At 40.7% G+C, this 15,062-nt stretch overlaps 1 protein-coding gene across 3 annotated transcripts; it reads right to left on the reverse strand.

Annotated features, from left to right (window-relative positions):
• Window positions 1-7,057: 7,057 nt before the first annotated feature.
• On the reverse strand, window positions 7,058-14,606 carry LOC311081777 (uncharacterized protein). Of its 3 annotated transcripts, none has more exons than XM_084112417.1 (3): window positions 14,542-14,606; window positions 12,730-12,874; window positions 7,058-8,901 (listed from the first exon to the last, which is right to left on the reverse strand). In XM_084112417.1, exons 2-3 carry the CDS (start codon window positions 12,812-12,814, stop codon window positions 7,853-7,855), a joined length of 1,134 nt encoding a protein of 377 aa, XP_083968543.1. In that variant the 5' UTR covers window positions 12,815-12,874; window positions 14,542-14,606; the 3' UTR covers window positions 7,058-7,852. The 3 variants fall into 3 exon arrangements, with proteins under 3 accessions (XP_083968543.1, XP_083968544.1, XP_083968542.1); XM_084112418.1 differs by lacking the exon at window positions 14,542-14,606 and adding an exon at window positions 13,547-13,820; XM_084112416.1 differs by lacking the exon at window positions 14,542-14,606 and adding an exon at window positions 13,053-13,468.
• Window positions 14,607-15,062: the final 456 nt, after the last annotated feature.

Below are 15,062 nucleotides of genomic sequence, written 5' to 3' on the forward strand. Positions count from 1 at the left end.
GAAAAGAAAAAAACGCATGAACTTATTGACCTTATTGAACTTATTGACCTGACCCAACAGGTAGTCCTGTTAGCAACTGGCAGGTGAAACTCTCAGAACTGAAACTCTCTTTGTTTGGACCCGGAACTGAAAAAAAACGCATGAACTTATTGACCTGACCCACCAAGCTTTTTGTTAAAAAAACAAGCTATCTAATTTAATAACGTAACACCTTTTATACAGACACTTCATATTTAAAAAGTATTAGATGATTTTTTTGGCTGCACTGGCTCCTTGTGAAGCCATGGCCTAAAATGACGCATGAGGCCGTTCCTGAAAATGGGAAGGCTGTTTGCAGCGGGCTGCAGTCGCGCTGATCGAGGAGGACTACCTGTTTGTGCAACTCCTCGTTAGTATAGTGGACAGTATCTCCGCCTGTCACGCGGAAGACCGGGGTTCGATTCCCCGACGGGGAGACCTAGTCCTTTACTGCTGCCCAAACACCCATACAAAAGTTTTGCTCCAGCCACGAGTTACAGAAGGAGTTGGCCATACAAAAGGCAATGCGTTGGCCGGGAATCGAACCCGGGTCAACTGCTTGGAAGGCAGCTATGCTCACCACTATACCACCAACGCAGGCGGTTTTGACGTAGGTTTGTGCGGTCAGCAAGAATGCTCGCAACACATTAGCAACTGGCAGGTGAAACTCTCAGAACTGAAACTCTCTTTGGTTGGACCCGGAAAAGAAAAAAACGCATGAACTTATTGACCTTATTGAACTTATTGACCTGACCCAACAGGTAGTCCTGTTAGCAACTGGCAGGTGAAACTCTCAGAAATGAAACTCTCTTTGTTTGGACCCGGAACTGAAAAAAAACGCATGAACTTATTGACCTGACCCACCAAGCTTTTTGTTAAAAAAACAAGCTATCTAATTTAATAACGTAACACCTTTTATACAGACACTTCATATTTAAAAAGTATTAGATGATTTTTTTGGCTGCACTGGCTCCTTGTGAAGCCATGGCCTAAAATGACGCATGAGGCCGTTCCTGAAAATGGGAAGGCTGTTTGCAGCGGGCTGCAGTCGCGCTGATCGAGGAGGACTACCTGTTTGTGCAACTCCTCGTTAGTATAGTGGACAGTATCTCCGCCTGTCACGCGGAAGACCGGGGTTCGATTCCCCGACGGGGAGACCTAGTCCTTTACTGCTGCCCAAAGACCCATACAAAAGTTTTGCTCCAGCCACGAGTTACAGAAGGAGTTGGCCATACAAAAGGCAATGCGTTGGCCGGGAATCGAACCCGGGTCAACTGCTTGGAAGGCAGCTATGCTCACCACTATACCACCAACGCAGGCGGTTTTGACGTAGGTTTGTGCGGTCAGCAAGAATGCTCGCAACACATTAGCAACTGGCAGGTGAAACTCTCAGAACTGAAACTCTCTTTGGTTGGACCCGGAAAAGAAAAAAACGCATGAACTTATTGACCTTATTGAACTTATTGACCTGACCCAACAGGTAGTCCTGTTAGCAACTGGCAGGTGAAACTCTCAGAACTGAAACTCTCTTTGTTTGGACCCGGAACTGAAAAAAAACGCATGAACTTATTGACCTGACCCACCAAGCTTTTTGTTAAAAAAACAAGCTATCTAATTTAATAACGTAACACCTTTTATACAGACACTTCATATTTAAAAAGTATTAGATGATTTTTTTGGCTGCACTGGCTCCTTGTGAAGCCATGGCCTAAAATGATGCATGAGGCCGTTCCTGAAAATGGGAAGGCTGTTTGCAGCGGGCTGCAGTCGCGCTGATCGAGGAGGACTACCTGTTTGTGCAACTCCTCGTTAGTATAGTGGACAGTATCTCCGCCTGTCACGCGGAAGACCGGGGTTCGATTCCCCGACGGGGAGACCTAGTCCTTTACTGCTGCCCAAAGACCCATACAAAAGTTTTGCTCAAGCCACGAGTTACAGAAGGAGTTGGCCATACAAAAGGCAATGCGTTGGCCGGGAATCGAACCCGGGTCAACTGCTTGGAAGGCAGCTATGCTCACCACTATACCACCAACGCAGGCGGTTTTGACGTAGGTTTGTGCGGTCAGCAAGAATGCTCGCAACACATTAGCAACTGGCAGGTGAAACTCTCAGAACTGAAACTCTCTTTGATTGGACCCGGAACTGAAAAAAAAAACGCATGAACTTATTGACCTGACCCACCAAGCTTTTTGTTAAAAAACAAGCTATCTAATTTAATAACGTAACACCTTTTTTTAGCCATGGCCTAAAATGACGCATGAGGCCGTTCCTGAAAATGGGAAGGCTGTTTGCAGCGGGCTGCAGTCGCGCTGATCGAGGAGGACTACCTGTTTGTGCAACTCCTCGTTAGTATAGTGGACAGTATCTCCGCCTGTCACGCGGAAGACCGGGGTTCGATTCCCCGACGGGGAGACCTAGTCCTTTACTGCTGCCCAAAGACCCATACAAAAGTTTTGCTCCAGCCATGAGTTACAGAAGGAGTTGGCCATACAAAAGGCAATGCGTTGGCCGGGAATCGAACCCGGGTCAACTGCTTGGAAGGCAGCTATGCTCACCACTATACCACCAACGCAGGCGGTTTTGACGTAGGTTTGTGCGGTCAGCAAGAATGCTCGCAACACATTAGCAACTGGCAGGTGAAACTCTCAGAACTGAAACTCTCTTTGATTGGACCCGGAACTGAAAAAAAAAACGCATGAACTTATTGACCTGACCCACCAAGCTTTTTGTTAAAAAACAAGCTATCTAATTTAATAACGTAACACCTTTTTTTAGCCATGGCCTAAAATGACGCATGAGGCCGTTCCTGAAAATGGGAAGGCTGTTTGCAGCGGGCTGCAGTCGCGCTGATCGAGGAGGACTACCTGTTTGTGCAACTCCTCGTTAGTATAGTGGACAGTATCTCCGCCTGTCACGCGGAAGACCGGGGTTCGATTCCCCGACGGGGAGACCTAGTCCTTTACTGCTGCCCAAAGACCCATACAAAAGTTTTGCTCCAGCCACGAGTTACAGAAGGAGTTGGCCATACAAAAGGCAATGCGTTGGCCGGGAATCGAACCCGGGTCAACTGCTTGGAAGGCAGCTATGCTCACCACTATACCACCAACGCAGGCGGTTTTGATGTAGGTTTGTGCAGTCAGCAAGAATGCTCGCAACACATTAGCAACTGGCAGGTGAAACTCTCAGAACTGAAACTCTCTTTGGTTGGACCCGGAAAAGAAAAAAACGCATGAACTTATTGACCTTATTGAACTTATTGACCTGACCCAACAGGTAGTCCTGTTAGCAACTGGCAGGTGAAACTCTCAGAACTGAAACTCTCTTTGTTTGGACCCGGAACTGAAAAAAAACGCATGAACTTATTGACCTGACCCACCAAGCTTTTTGTTAAAAAAACAAGCTATCTAATTTAATAACGTAACACCTTTTATACAGACACTTCATATTTAAAAAGTATTAGATGATTTTTTTGGCTGCACTGGCTGCTTGTGAAGCCATGGCCTAAAATGACGCATGAGGCCGTTCCTGAAAATGAGAAGGCTGTTTGCAGCGGGCTGCAGTCGCGCTGATCGAGGAGGACTACCTGTTTGTGCAACTCCTCGTTAGTATAGTGGACAGTATCTCCGCCTGTCACGCGGAAGACCGGGGTTCGATTCCCCGACGTGGAGACCTAGTCCTTTACTGCTGCCCAAAGACCCATACAAAAGTTTTGCTCCAGCCACGAGTTACAGAAGGAGTTGGCCATACAAAAGGCAATGCGTTGGCCGGGAATCGAACCCGGGTCAACTGCTTGGAAGGCAGCTATGCTCACCACTATACCACCAATGCAGGCGGTTTTGACGTAGGTTTGTGCGGTCAGCAAGAATGCTCGCAACACATTAGCAACTGGCAGGTGAAACTCTCAGAACTGAAACTCTCTTTGGTTGGACCCGGAAAAGAAAAAAACGCATGAACTTATTGACCTTATTGAACTTATTGACCTGACCCAACAGGTAGTCCTGTTAGCAACTGGCAGGTGAAACTCTCAGAACTGAAACTCTCTTTGTTTGGACCCGGAACTGAAAAAAAACGCATGAACTTATTGACCTGACCCACCAAGCTTTTTGTTAAAAAAACAAGCTATCTAATTTAATAACGTAACACCTTTTATACAGACACTTCATATTTAAAAAGTATTAGATGATTTTTTTGGCTGCACTGGCTCCTTGTGAAGCCATGGCCTAAAATGACGCATGAGGCCGTTCCTGAAAATGGGAAGGCTGTTTGCAGCGGGCTGCAGTCGCGCTGATCGAGGAGGACTACCTGTTTGTGCAACTCCTCGTTAGTATAGTGGACAGTATCTCCGCCTGTCACGCGGAAGACCGGGGTTCGATTCCCCGACGGGGAGACCTAGTCCTTTACTGCTGCCCAAAGACCCATACAAAAGTTTTGCTCCAGCCACGAGTTACAGAAGGAGTTGGCCATACAAAAGGCAATGCGTTGGCCGGGAATCGAACCCGGGTCAACTGCTTGGAAGGCAGCTATGCTCACCACTATACCACCAACGCAGGCGGTTTTGACGTAGGTTTGTGCGGTCAGCAAGAATGCTCGCAACACATTAGCAACTGGCAGGTGAAACTCTCAGAACTGAAACTCTCTTTGATTGGACCCGGAACTGAAAAAAAAAACGCATGAACTTATTGACCTGACCCACCAAGCTTTTTGTTAAAAAACAAGCTATCTAATTTAATAACGTAACACCTTTTTTTAGCCATGGCCTAAAATGACGCATGAGGCCGTTCCTGAAAATGGGAAGGCTGTTTGCAGCGGGCTGCAGTCGCGCTGATCGAGGAGGACTACCTGTTTGTGCAACTCCTCGTTAGTATAGTGGACAGTATCTCCGCCTGTCACGCGGAAGACCGGGGTTCGATTCCCCGACGGGGAGACCTAGTCCTTTACTGCTGCCCAAAGACCCATACAAAAGTTTTGCTCCAGCCACGAGTTACAGAAGGAGTTGGCCATACAAAAGGCAATGCGTTGGCCGGGAACCGAACCCGGGTCAACTGCTTGGAAGGCAGCTATGCTCACCACTATACCACCAACGCAGGCGGTTTTGATGTAGGTTTGTGCAGTCAGCAAGAATGCTCGCAACACATTAGCAACTGGCAGGTGAAACTCTCAGAACTGAAACTCTCTTTGGTTGGACCCGGAAAAGAAAAAAACGCATGAACTTATTGACCTTATTGAACTTATTGACCTGACCCAACAGGTAGTCCTGTTAGCAACTGGCAGGTGAAACTCTCAGAACTGAAACTCTCTTTGGTTGGACCTGGAACTGAAAAAAAACGCATGAACTTATTGACCTGACCCACCAAGCTTTTTGTTAAAAAACAAGCCATCTAATTTAATAACGTAACACCTTTTATACAGACACTTCATATTTAAAAAGTATTAGATGATTTTTTTGGCTGCACTGGCTCCTTGTGAAGCCATGGCCTAAAAAAAAAATGCATGAACTTATTGACCTGACCTACCAAGCTTTTTATTAAAAAACACGATAACTGAAACAATTTTCATAGTAGTTTGTTTTCTCCATAAAGAAATTGATTGTTAACTGAAACTTATAAACTGTTAAAGATATAACTACTGTAGGGATGTGTAAGGCTTCTATCTACTGTGAAGTCTCATGTGGATTTCAAGGCTTCCTTTTTTAGGGAAACTTTTTCCACATTGATGACATACAAATCAGTTCTCTCTTGAGTGAGTCTTTATGTGGTTATTAAAGGGGTACTTCACCACTGGCAAATTGAGCTTTCAGTTAAACTTGGCAGCCTATAGCCCAAGGCAACTCCCACCTGTCTGCTATGGATACTCTTACCAGCATCAAATTAGTAAGACAAGTGGACACAAATTAGCAAATTAGTGGACAAGCATCACCACCTTACTTTAGTAAGAAATAGTTCTAAACAAAGCATAATAATCATAATTGTGTCAACTTGTTTTGTTCTTGGGTGCAAGAAGAGTAAACTTATAGCGTGAGTGAGTTACTTTTGGTTTCTAGTGAAGCATCCAGCACATCGTGGGCAGTGGCTAATGGATACAAAGAATTGTAAATATGGATTGAATGATGAAAATTGGAAAATGGAGAAATTTAAGTTAAAAAAAAAGTAATAAACTTACTGATTTTTTATTTAGAAATAATCTGAAAAATCACTAACGATAGAATCTAACACCTCAAAGTTAAAAAAATAACTATAATACATATATACAAGTCATTTTAGTCACATATTTGTTGCAGTTTTCAGGCTGAGGAGCCTTTTTTCATACACACACACATATATACACATACGCATGCTAAGATGTGTGAAGGAGTCCCGGCTCAGCCTCCTCCCAAGTCTCATTAACAATCATCGCAATCGCCTTTTCTAGTGTATACTCCTAAATTTGCAATCATTTTTTTAATTTCATTATTATATTATGCAATCCATAACACTAACTTGCCATGCTTCGTATCTCTGTTCAAATCCTTCCTGAAGACCCTTGCACACTGAGCCCGAAGTTCGCGTCCAAAATTTCCGCACGTTAAAAAATAAATATGACCTCACATTATGTCAATCACCCTTGTACACTGCCTCCGAAACTTTCGTCCGTCAAAAAAAAAATCGAATCAGGTTCGATTTTCTGCGTTTTTCGCATCTGTAGCAAGCATTTTGAATGGTGTTTTGAAAATTCTGCTCTCCCCAAAATCTGCTGTCATTGGCTGATGGAAACCATGGAATTACCATAATAAGTCATATATTGCCGAAAAGCGCATGACTACTGTCATCTAATGTCAGGAGTAATTTGAATTATTTTGATAGTGCAAATGGTTGAAAAGTTATGATAACATAAATACAGCTGGTTGGATGTGTCAGCGATGACACCCCGTTTAAAAAGGTTAAGGTTTCCTTTTATATGTGAATCTCTTTCACAATTATCTCATCTGATCGGCTTTTCTCCAGTGACTGTTCATGTAATACAAAAGGTTTAGTTCTGCCGTGAAACTCTTTCCACAGTCAAATCAAGTCAAATCACCTTTATTTAAATAGAGCTTTATACTGTTAGGGAATTTACAGTTAAAGACCCAAGGACCAGATTTATTAAGATTAATTAAGACCAGGAGTTAGAAGTGCAGTCAATTTAAGACAAGAGTCAGAATAATAATAAATTGAAGATTTTTTTTACTAAAGATAGTTTGCAGTTTCATCAGCAGAAGTCAGCTTCAAGACTCACAAGGAGTTCATAAGCCGCCCCGCTTACAGTTACAAAGATCACAGCAATTATACCCTTCACCAAGGTCTAAGCAACGTCCTTGCTTCAGGTTGCAGTTTCTGATTGGCTATGAAATAGATAAACATAGTAAATTTCAACACATGGACTGATAGGCAGTAGCACATCTCCATAGTCTATAGGGCAGCCACCAGGACCCTGAGTTAGGTACGAGTGGCCCTCCGAGGTCACAAGACTGTGTGTCTTAAACTATTGGTTCCAATGTAACCCCTCGTGACCTATAGTTGTCATGGTGTGCTAGAAGATGTTTTAACACACGTTGAAGACTTTTCTCAAACAAAACAAGTCCATATTTCATTTCTGGAAGCCAGGATGAATGAGCAAGCACTGTTACTGCATTCCCAGCATGGGCCAGACCTTACTTCTATAACAAAGTCAAATCTCATACACTTGGAGAAGTCATTAAACTCATTTTATATTTAGAAAGAAAAACATTGATTAATACCTTGATTATAAACACTTATTAGATATAGATTGAAGCAGCAGTGGATTCTAGAATCCACTCCCTTCAATACAATAGATTGTTTCAAAGCAGCTTTAAAGTTATAACGGGAAAATGATGCAGGTATAAGGCTTCTCTCCTGTGTGAATTCTCATGTTTTTTAAGGTTTCCTTTTTGATTGAAACACTTTCCACACTGTTGGCAGGTGAAAGAGCTCTCTCCTGTGTGAAGTTTCATGTGTCTGTTAAGGGTTCCTTTTTGAGTGAAACTATTTCCACACTGTTGGCAGGTGTAAGAGCTCTCTCCAGTGTGAACTCCCATGTGGATTTTAAGGTTTCCTTTTTGAGTGAAGCTCTTTCCACACAGTTGGCAGATGAAAGGGTTCTCTCCAGTGTGATTTCTCATGTGGGCATCAAGGGATTTTTTATATGTGAAACTCTTTCCGCACTGAGTGCAAGTGTAAGGCTTCTCTCCAGTGTGAAGTCTCATGTGGATTTTAAGGTTTCCTTTTTCAGGGAAACTTTTTCCACACTGATGACATACAAAACAGTTCTCTCTCGAGTGAATCTTCATGTGGTTTTTAAAGTGTTCTTTACGTGTGAATCTCTTTCCACACTGATCACATCTGAATGGCTTTTCTCCACTGTGACTGTTCATGTGATACCTCAGGTTTAGCGCTACTGTGAAACTCTTTCCACACAGTCTGCAGGTATAAGGCTTCTCTCCAGTGTGAATTCGCATGTGTTTCTTAAGGTTTCCTTTTTGAGCGAAACTCTTTCCACACTGTTGGCAGGTGAAAGAGCTCTCACCACTGTGAATTCTCATGTGCCTGTTAAGGGTTCCTTTTTGAGTAAATCCTTTTCCACACTGTTGGCAGGTAAAAGAACTCTCTTCAGTATGTATTCCCATGTGGACTATAAGGTTTTCATGTTGATTGAAACATTTTCCACACTGAAAGCAGGTGAAATTATTTTCAGTTCCTATCTTCTGAGCTGTTTTTTGTGAGGACGTCATCTCAGTCTGTGAGCAACTAAATGATTTTTCTTGAGTCATGAAAGCATGATGATTCTGATACAGATCTTTTTCTTCCATTTCATTCAGTACTTCACTCTCCTCTTTTAGTGGCATCAGGTCTAAGCGAAAAAAGACAAATAAAAGTTAACCCCAGTTTTCTGTCACAGAACAACAGACATCAAAACATTTAGACATGTAAACTATGCTAGATCCCATAACTACTAAGCTACTGAAAAGGGTGTTTCCTGTTATCTCAAAACAACATTGTCAAATCTTTGCTTTTAGGACACATCCCAAAAACTTCAAAACTGGCAGTTATCAAACCCCCTTATCCAAAAAACCTTCATGTCTACTTCATGCCAGCAGCCATATCACCCTGTAGCCCAAGACTGGTTGCCCACTGAAGCTAAGCAGGGTTGAGCCTGGTTAGCACCTGGATGGGAGACCTCCTGGGAAAACCAGGTTGCTGCTGGAAGAGGTGTTAGTGGGGGGCGTTGCTCACCCTGTGGTCAGTGTGGGTCCTAACGCTCCAGTATAGTAATGGGGACACTATACTGTAAAAGAGCACCGTCCTTTGGATGAGATGTTAAACTGAGGTCCTCTGTGGTCATTAAAAATCCTAGGATGTCCTTCTGACCCCGGCATCCAGGCCAAATTTGCCCATTTGGTCTCTGTCCATCATGGCCTCCTAATCATCCCTACATACTGACTGGCTTCATCACTCTCTCTCCTCTCCACCAATAAACTGGTGTGTGGTGGGCATTCTGGCGCAATATGGCTGCTGTCGCATCATCCAGGTGGATGCTGCACATTGGTGGTGGTTGAGGAGATTCCCCCTTTCATGTAAAGCGCTTTGAGTACCCAGAAAAGCGTTATATAAATGTACCAAATTACTATTGTAAGCTCGCGCTCGATCGGCCCAAAACAGGCATCCGACCAGCACGGAAGGTCTTAACGTGTTACTGTCCTTTTCTCGAGGCAAAGTATTTTTTGATTAAATGCAATACATCTGAATATATATTCTCTCGTTATTTCATTGACTCCATAAATGAAAAGGTTTTAATTTGGATCATTAATTGTGAGCGAATGTTTGACTATTCCTTTTAACTCTTTAATGAAAACAATGTCAGTCAGTTAGAATAATCTAATGTAACAATTTATTATGTCAGGTAAATGTATCATGCCAATTTCATAATCAATTCAAAGATAATCGATACAAAACATCAAATGCTCTGAAATAAAGAGAAAAGATGCAACCCAACATTAAGAAATACATGAGGCTGAGAGGTCTACAGAAAAGGCCCCGAATTCCCTGCTGCATTTCACTAAATAGCCAGACCTCTTTCACATGGAAACATGAGCTAACAAAAGAAATTTGCATTCAAAGGTTGCACCTTTTGGGGGCGTGTGACCATTTGTCTTGAGAGACCACCTTCCTTTGTAAGTCAGTTATCTTTAAACTCTTAAAAACCTTAGACTATGCAGACTAACTTTTTTTTTTTTGCTACATGCCATGGGATTAATCAATGCATGCTGATGAATAGTGGTCTTAATCTGCATACCCTAGTTTTGCACTGATGTAAAAAGACTGACAGTGACACAATAAGACCTCATGTTAGCAAAATGTTTTAATCTTTTAACTCTAAAAAAAAAAAAACGATTAAAAAAAACATGTATGTTCTTTAATGTTTGATTATAATTTTACTGTCTTCACATAGGGATGGGAATTGATAAGATTTTATCAATAATAATGCCACTGACGATTCTGCTTATCGATCCGATTCTTTAACGATTCTCTTATCGATTCTTGATAACACTGTGTGGAAAAATGTAGTCATATGCTTTTCAAAAAAAACAAGTGGTTTTATTTATTTTAAAGTTTAAGCTTGAGTTAGCAAACTGTACTTTTTATATCATTTATGTAATAAATAGAACCTTATTGTAAAGTGTTACTGATTAGTTATACACCGATTCAGACGTCTCCTGAGTTCACTGCTGGAAAGATCAGTTGTTTTAACCATTCATTAAAATGAATCGGTTCAAATGAGTCATTAGTTCGCGAATTGGACGTGTCGTGCGCGTTGTGATTATCCCAGCAGTTAGGACATGGACATCCAAGATTTGTGTCAACATAGAAAACATTTTTCGTTTAATTAAAGTGTTGTTTTATGTCAGCTGAATGTCCGGAACGCTTTTCAGAGAAGATAAGGCAACTTATTTAGCACAATTCACACCCAGCAGTAATTCAGGGGAAAAAAAAAAATCTCAGAATGCTCCACATGAAACTTTGGTCTTCCGACCTTTTACCACCGTGTCGATTTATTTTGATTAATATGTGCGAGGGAGAGAGAGCAACACAGCGCCTAGTTTGGAGACGGTGAAGTCTTGTTTACACAGAGAGTGCGCGCGCGCAACCGTCTCTCTCTCTCTCTCTCTGCTCGTTCTTTCAGTTAAACATGCGCCCTGTCACAAACGCAGCCGTTCATCTACATTACTCACCGATCAAATAAGACTTTGGCGGGACAAAAATTCACTTTGGCGGGCGCTAAAACAAGTTCAATGCAGGAAAATTCATGCGTGAGTTTCCATTAGACTCGCACGGTAGCCAGGCGTCTCATCCAATGGCGAGCCGAGCTCAGTTGACACTGTGTGCTTCAAGATTCTGACGCAAGTGCTAAGATTCCAATTGGCCAAGAGAAAAAGTGCTAAGATTCCGATTGGCCCAGAGAAATGTCAATTATAAGAATTATCCAATAATGTTTCGCAATTCTAGCATGGCAGCCAGTTACTGTGAGTAACAATACCCCCCCCCCCAAAAAAAACTCTCCGGTTCTACACGATTCACGTAAATGACCCAATTGACCAAGAAAACGGCGATTGTCGCCGAAAAGCGACAAGTTTGCAGGTCTGATTATTACTAACTCTCATTAACGTTAATTATAGTCAACATAATGTTCATAGGGGACCACCAAAATAAAGTGTAAACACACACACACACACAGTCATCCAGGGGAACTGGTTAATTATAGACCAATCTCAAATCTGACATTCATGTCAACAATATTAGAAAAATATTGTTCTCTCAACAATAATCACTTATGCAGAGTAAAAGTATCTGTAAAAAACACACAAAAAAACAACAGCTAGGATTAAGCCCCATTGTAGCACAGAAACTGTGCTTAATAAAGTTACATCTTTTATTACATCTTTCATCAACACAGACCACAACATTCTCTTGGACAGCTTGAGAATTATGTTGACATTTGTGGACAAGCATCAGCATGGTTCAGGTCCCATCTATTCGACTGCTATAATTTAACTTAAATTAAGAGATATCTTATCAAACACAAGTATTGGTGTGCCACAGGGCTCAGTAGTAGGTCCTCTGCTTTTATCATTATTTCATGCAAATGATATTCAGTTTTAAAATTCCCCACAGCCTAACAAAACATCAACTCTGTAGCAGAATGTATTAATGTTATAAAATATGGAATGTCAAGTTAATTTATTCTATTAATTCCTACCAAACTGAAGAATTAATTATTGCATCAAAAACCTCTGCACAAAAGATTGTGGCCCTGCCAATTTTACTTTCGCCTTCGAATGAGCGATTTAAAAGCGAGGTGCAAAAGAGGGAAAAACTACCCACCCACCCCGGTCATACCGGTGTTGTAACACGTCAAATAAGCGGTGAGAAAATTTCCTAACCGTCACATCCCTAATTCATATTACTTTTACTTAAAGTAATTCATATTACTATAACTTAATGTGTAACATGTCATAATAACTGATGCTCAACTTCAAGTGACCCACTCCATGTCAAATAAAATAACTTGAATTAGGACACTCATATGACATTCTTCAAAAATATAATTCATTTCTGTTGACGTCAATATATTAAATGACTGAGTTCAGAATGAACCAACGAATTTGAGAATGAAACCAACCTGTTTGTTCCTCAGTATCTTCTTGTTTCACGCTGAATGTTTCTTCAATCGTCATGTCTTCACTCTCCTCTTTAACAAACGCCATCTTTATAACTGTCACGTGGATCTCAGCTGCTTCACCAGGAGTTTTCTGTGTTTGGACACTCTGTCGTGTTTAAGATAAGAATAATTAACAGAAATAATTAAATCAAAACTAAATCTCTGTGTGCGTCTCAATCAGCTCCCTAGTTCAGTAGTCAGTGCACTAGTAAGAGTCAATCAGAGAGAATGGCCTTAAAGGAATAGTTCACCCAAAAATGAAAATTCAGTCATTAATTACTCACCCTCATTCCTTGAAAGTTGCAATGACGTTGCTGTCAATGGAGGGACAGAAAGCTCTTAGATTTCATCAAGAATATCTTCATTTGTGTTCCAACGATGAACGAAGGTCTTACGGGTTTCGACATGAGGGTGAGTAATTAATGACAGAATTTAAATTTTTGGGTGAACTAACCCTTTAATCCTTTATACCCTAAGTGTATTGCCGGCGGTACAACACCCCATGAAATAAAAATCATAATCAAATTATTAAGCAACCATTGAATGGAATAACACATGTTAAGGATGTACGATATTATCAGCACGACATCCGAATCGGCCGATAAAGGCTGAAAATATAATTTTGACCGATATAAAAAATTATGCCGGTTTGCTAATGTGCTGATATGTGCCTGCAATACCTCACGTGTGTAAGGAGTGCTAGAGATAAGATCACGTCAGCAGTGTGGTAATTCTTGAAGTGAACTTTTGTATGGTGATTATAGATTTCAATTGTTACCTTGATTTTGTGAATGCAAGTACAGAAGGACCTGTCCGTTAACCGTCAAAATTCACGCTCTACTTTCTAGCATGCGCAGGTGCCTCCTCCAGGTCCTAGCCAGTATAATGTTATTTAGGGGGTGGGTGTTGTTACACTAATAACTTGAAGTTACTTCGGTCTCTGAATAAATAAAGCAGTAATTGATGTCATAAATCATAAGCATGACACTTGTAAATTAAATTATTTTATATTCAGCTCACTTGTAGGGGAACATGACCAAACAAAGATTTGTCCTCCTACCTTATTGCATGTCAAATAAAAAAAGATGTGTAATTTAATTGTGTAATGTCATTTTAAAAAAGTATTTTCTCAGCATGAGGATGTCCAAATGTAATGACTTTTTTTCTAAAAGGTTCTCTATCAATACCAATCTTTTGACTCTCCTTGCTATAGTTTTGAACTTATGAGTCTTTTTGTGTATGTCACTCAGAAAGAAAGGGAAAAAAAAACTTGAAAAAATGCCTTGGTCTTAAAGGGTTAAATGGCCTCAAAAACCCATCAAAACTAACAAAACTAATATAAAACACACAAATTATACAGACATTTCATATTTAGTTGTATTTAATGAGTTGTAGGTTTCAAAACATTAGCAACTGGTTAATAAATGTTGTCAATGTTTGTGTTCTCGTTGCATTTATACCAACATGTTTCTTCAGCATGCAATGAAACGAGCGCTTGAAATCAATGAATCATTATGAACCTTATTTGGAAAAGCTGTTCCTTCATCATTAATTGCCGTTACCAAATTCGTGTTTACGATAAACTGATTCATAGGTAGCAAAATGAGAAGCACCCATGTTATGTTTTATGTACTCACAAAAATAACGTTAATGAATGTTAAACAAGCAATGATATTACAAGGAATTATAATTCACTCGTTTTACATCGTTGGTATAAATGTGATTGAACGATTTGTATCGATTTAAACGCTTTAAATGTTTACAAACACAAACCTTTCTTCAGCCCGAATCACAACAGACGAGGGGATGCGCAGCCTTATGACGTCATATCACAGACCAAAATAAAAGTCCTTCTTTGACGTTTTATGGCAGTTTGCAAACCAGCTTATTGTGCACATTCTGCCTTTTAATTACAGTGTGGAGTGTGGAGGATTGACGTTGAATTTCTCTCTCTCTCTCTCTTCTCTCTCTCTCTCTCTCTCTCTCTCTCTCTCTATCTATATATATATATATATATATATATATATATATATATATATATATATATATATATATATATATATATATATATATATATGACATTCTACCAGAAACGTACTTATAAAAAATCTTGGGGGGAAAAATATCTTGTTCTTAAATCTGAATGTTGAGTCATATAGAGGACACATTAAACTATGAGACACACATGCCATCTCAGCATGTTTTTATGATTGAATAAAATAAATTTTTATACGCATTTCACCTCTAATATGTCAGGCCCTGTCACAGACAAATTTGTATATGTTAGAATGGTT

Source organism: Abramis brama (genome assembly GCF_963993115.1).
Source record: "Abramis brama genome assembly, chromosome: 4".
NCBI classification, from domain to species: domain Eukaryota; kingdom Metazoa; phylum Chordata; class Actinopteri; order Cypriniformes; family Leuciscidae; genus Abramis; species Abramis brama.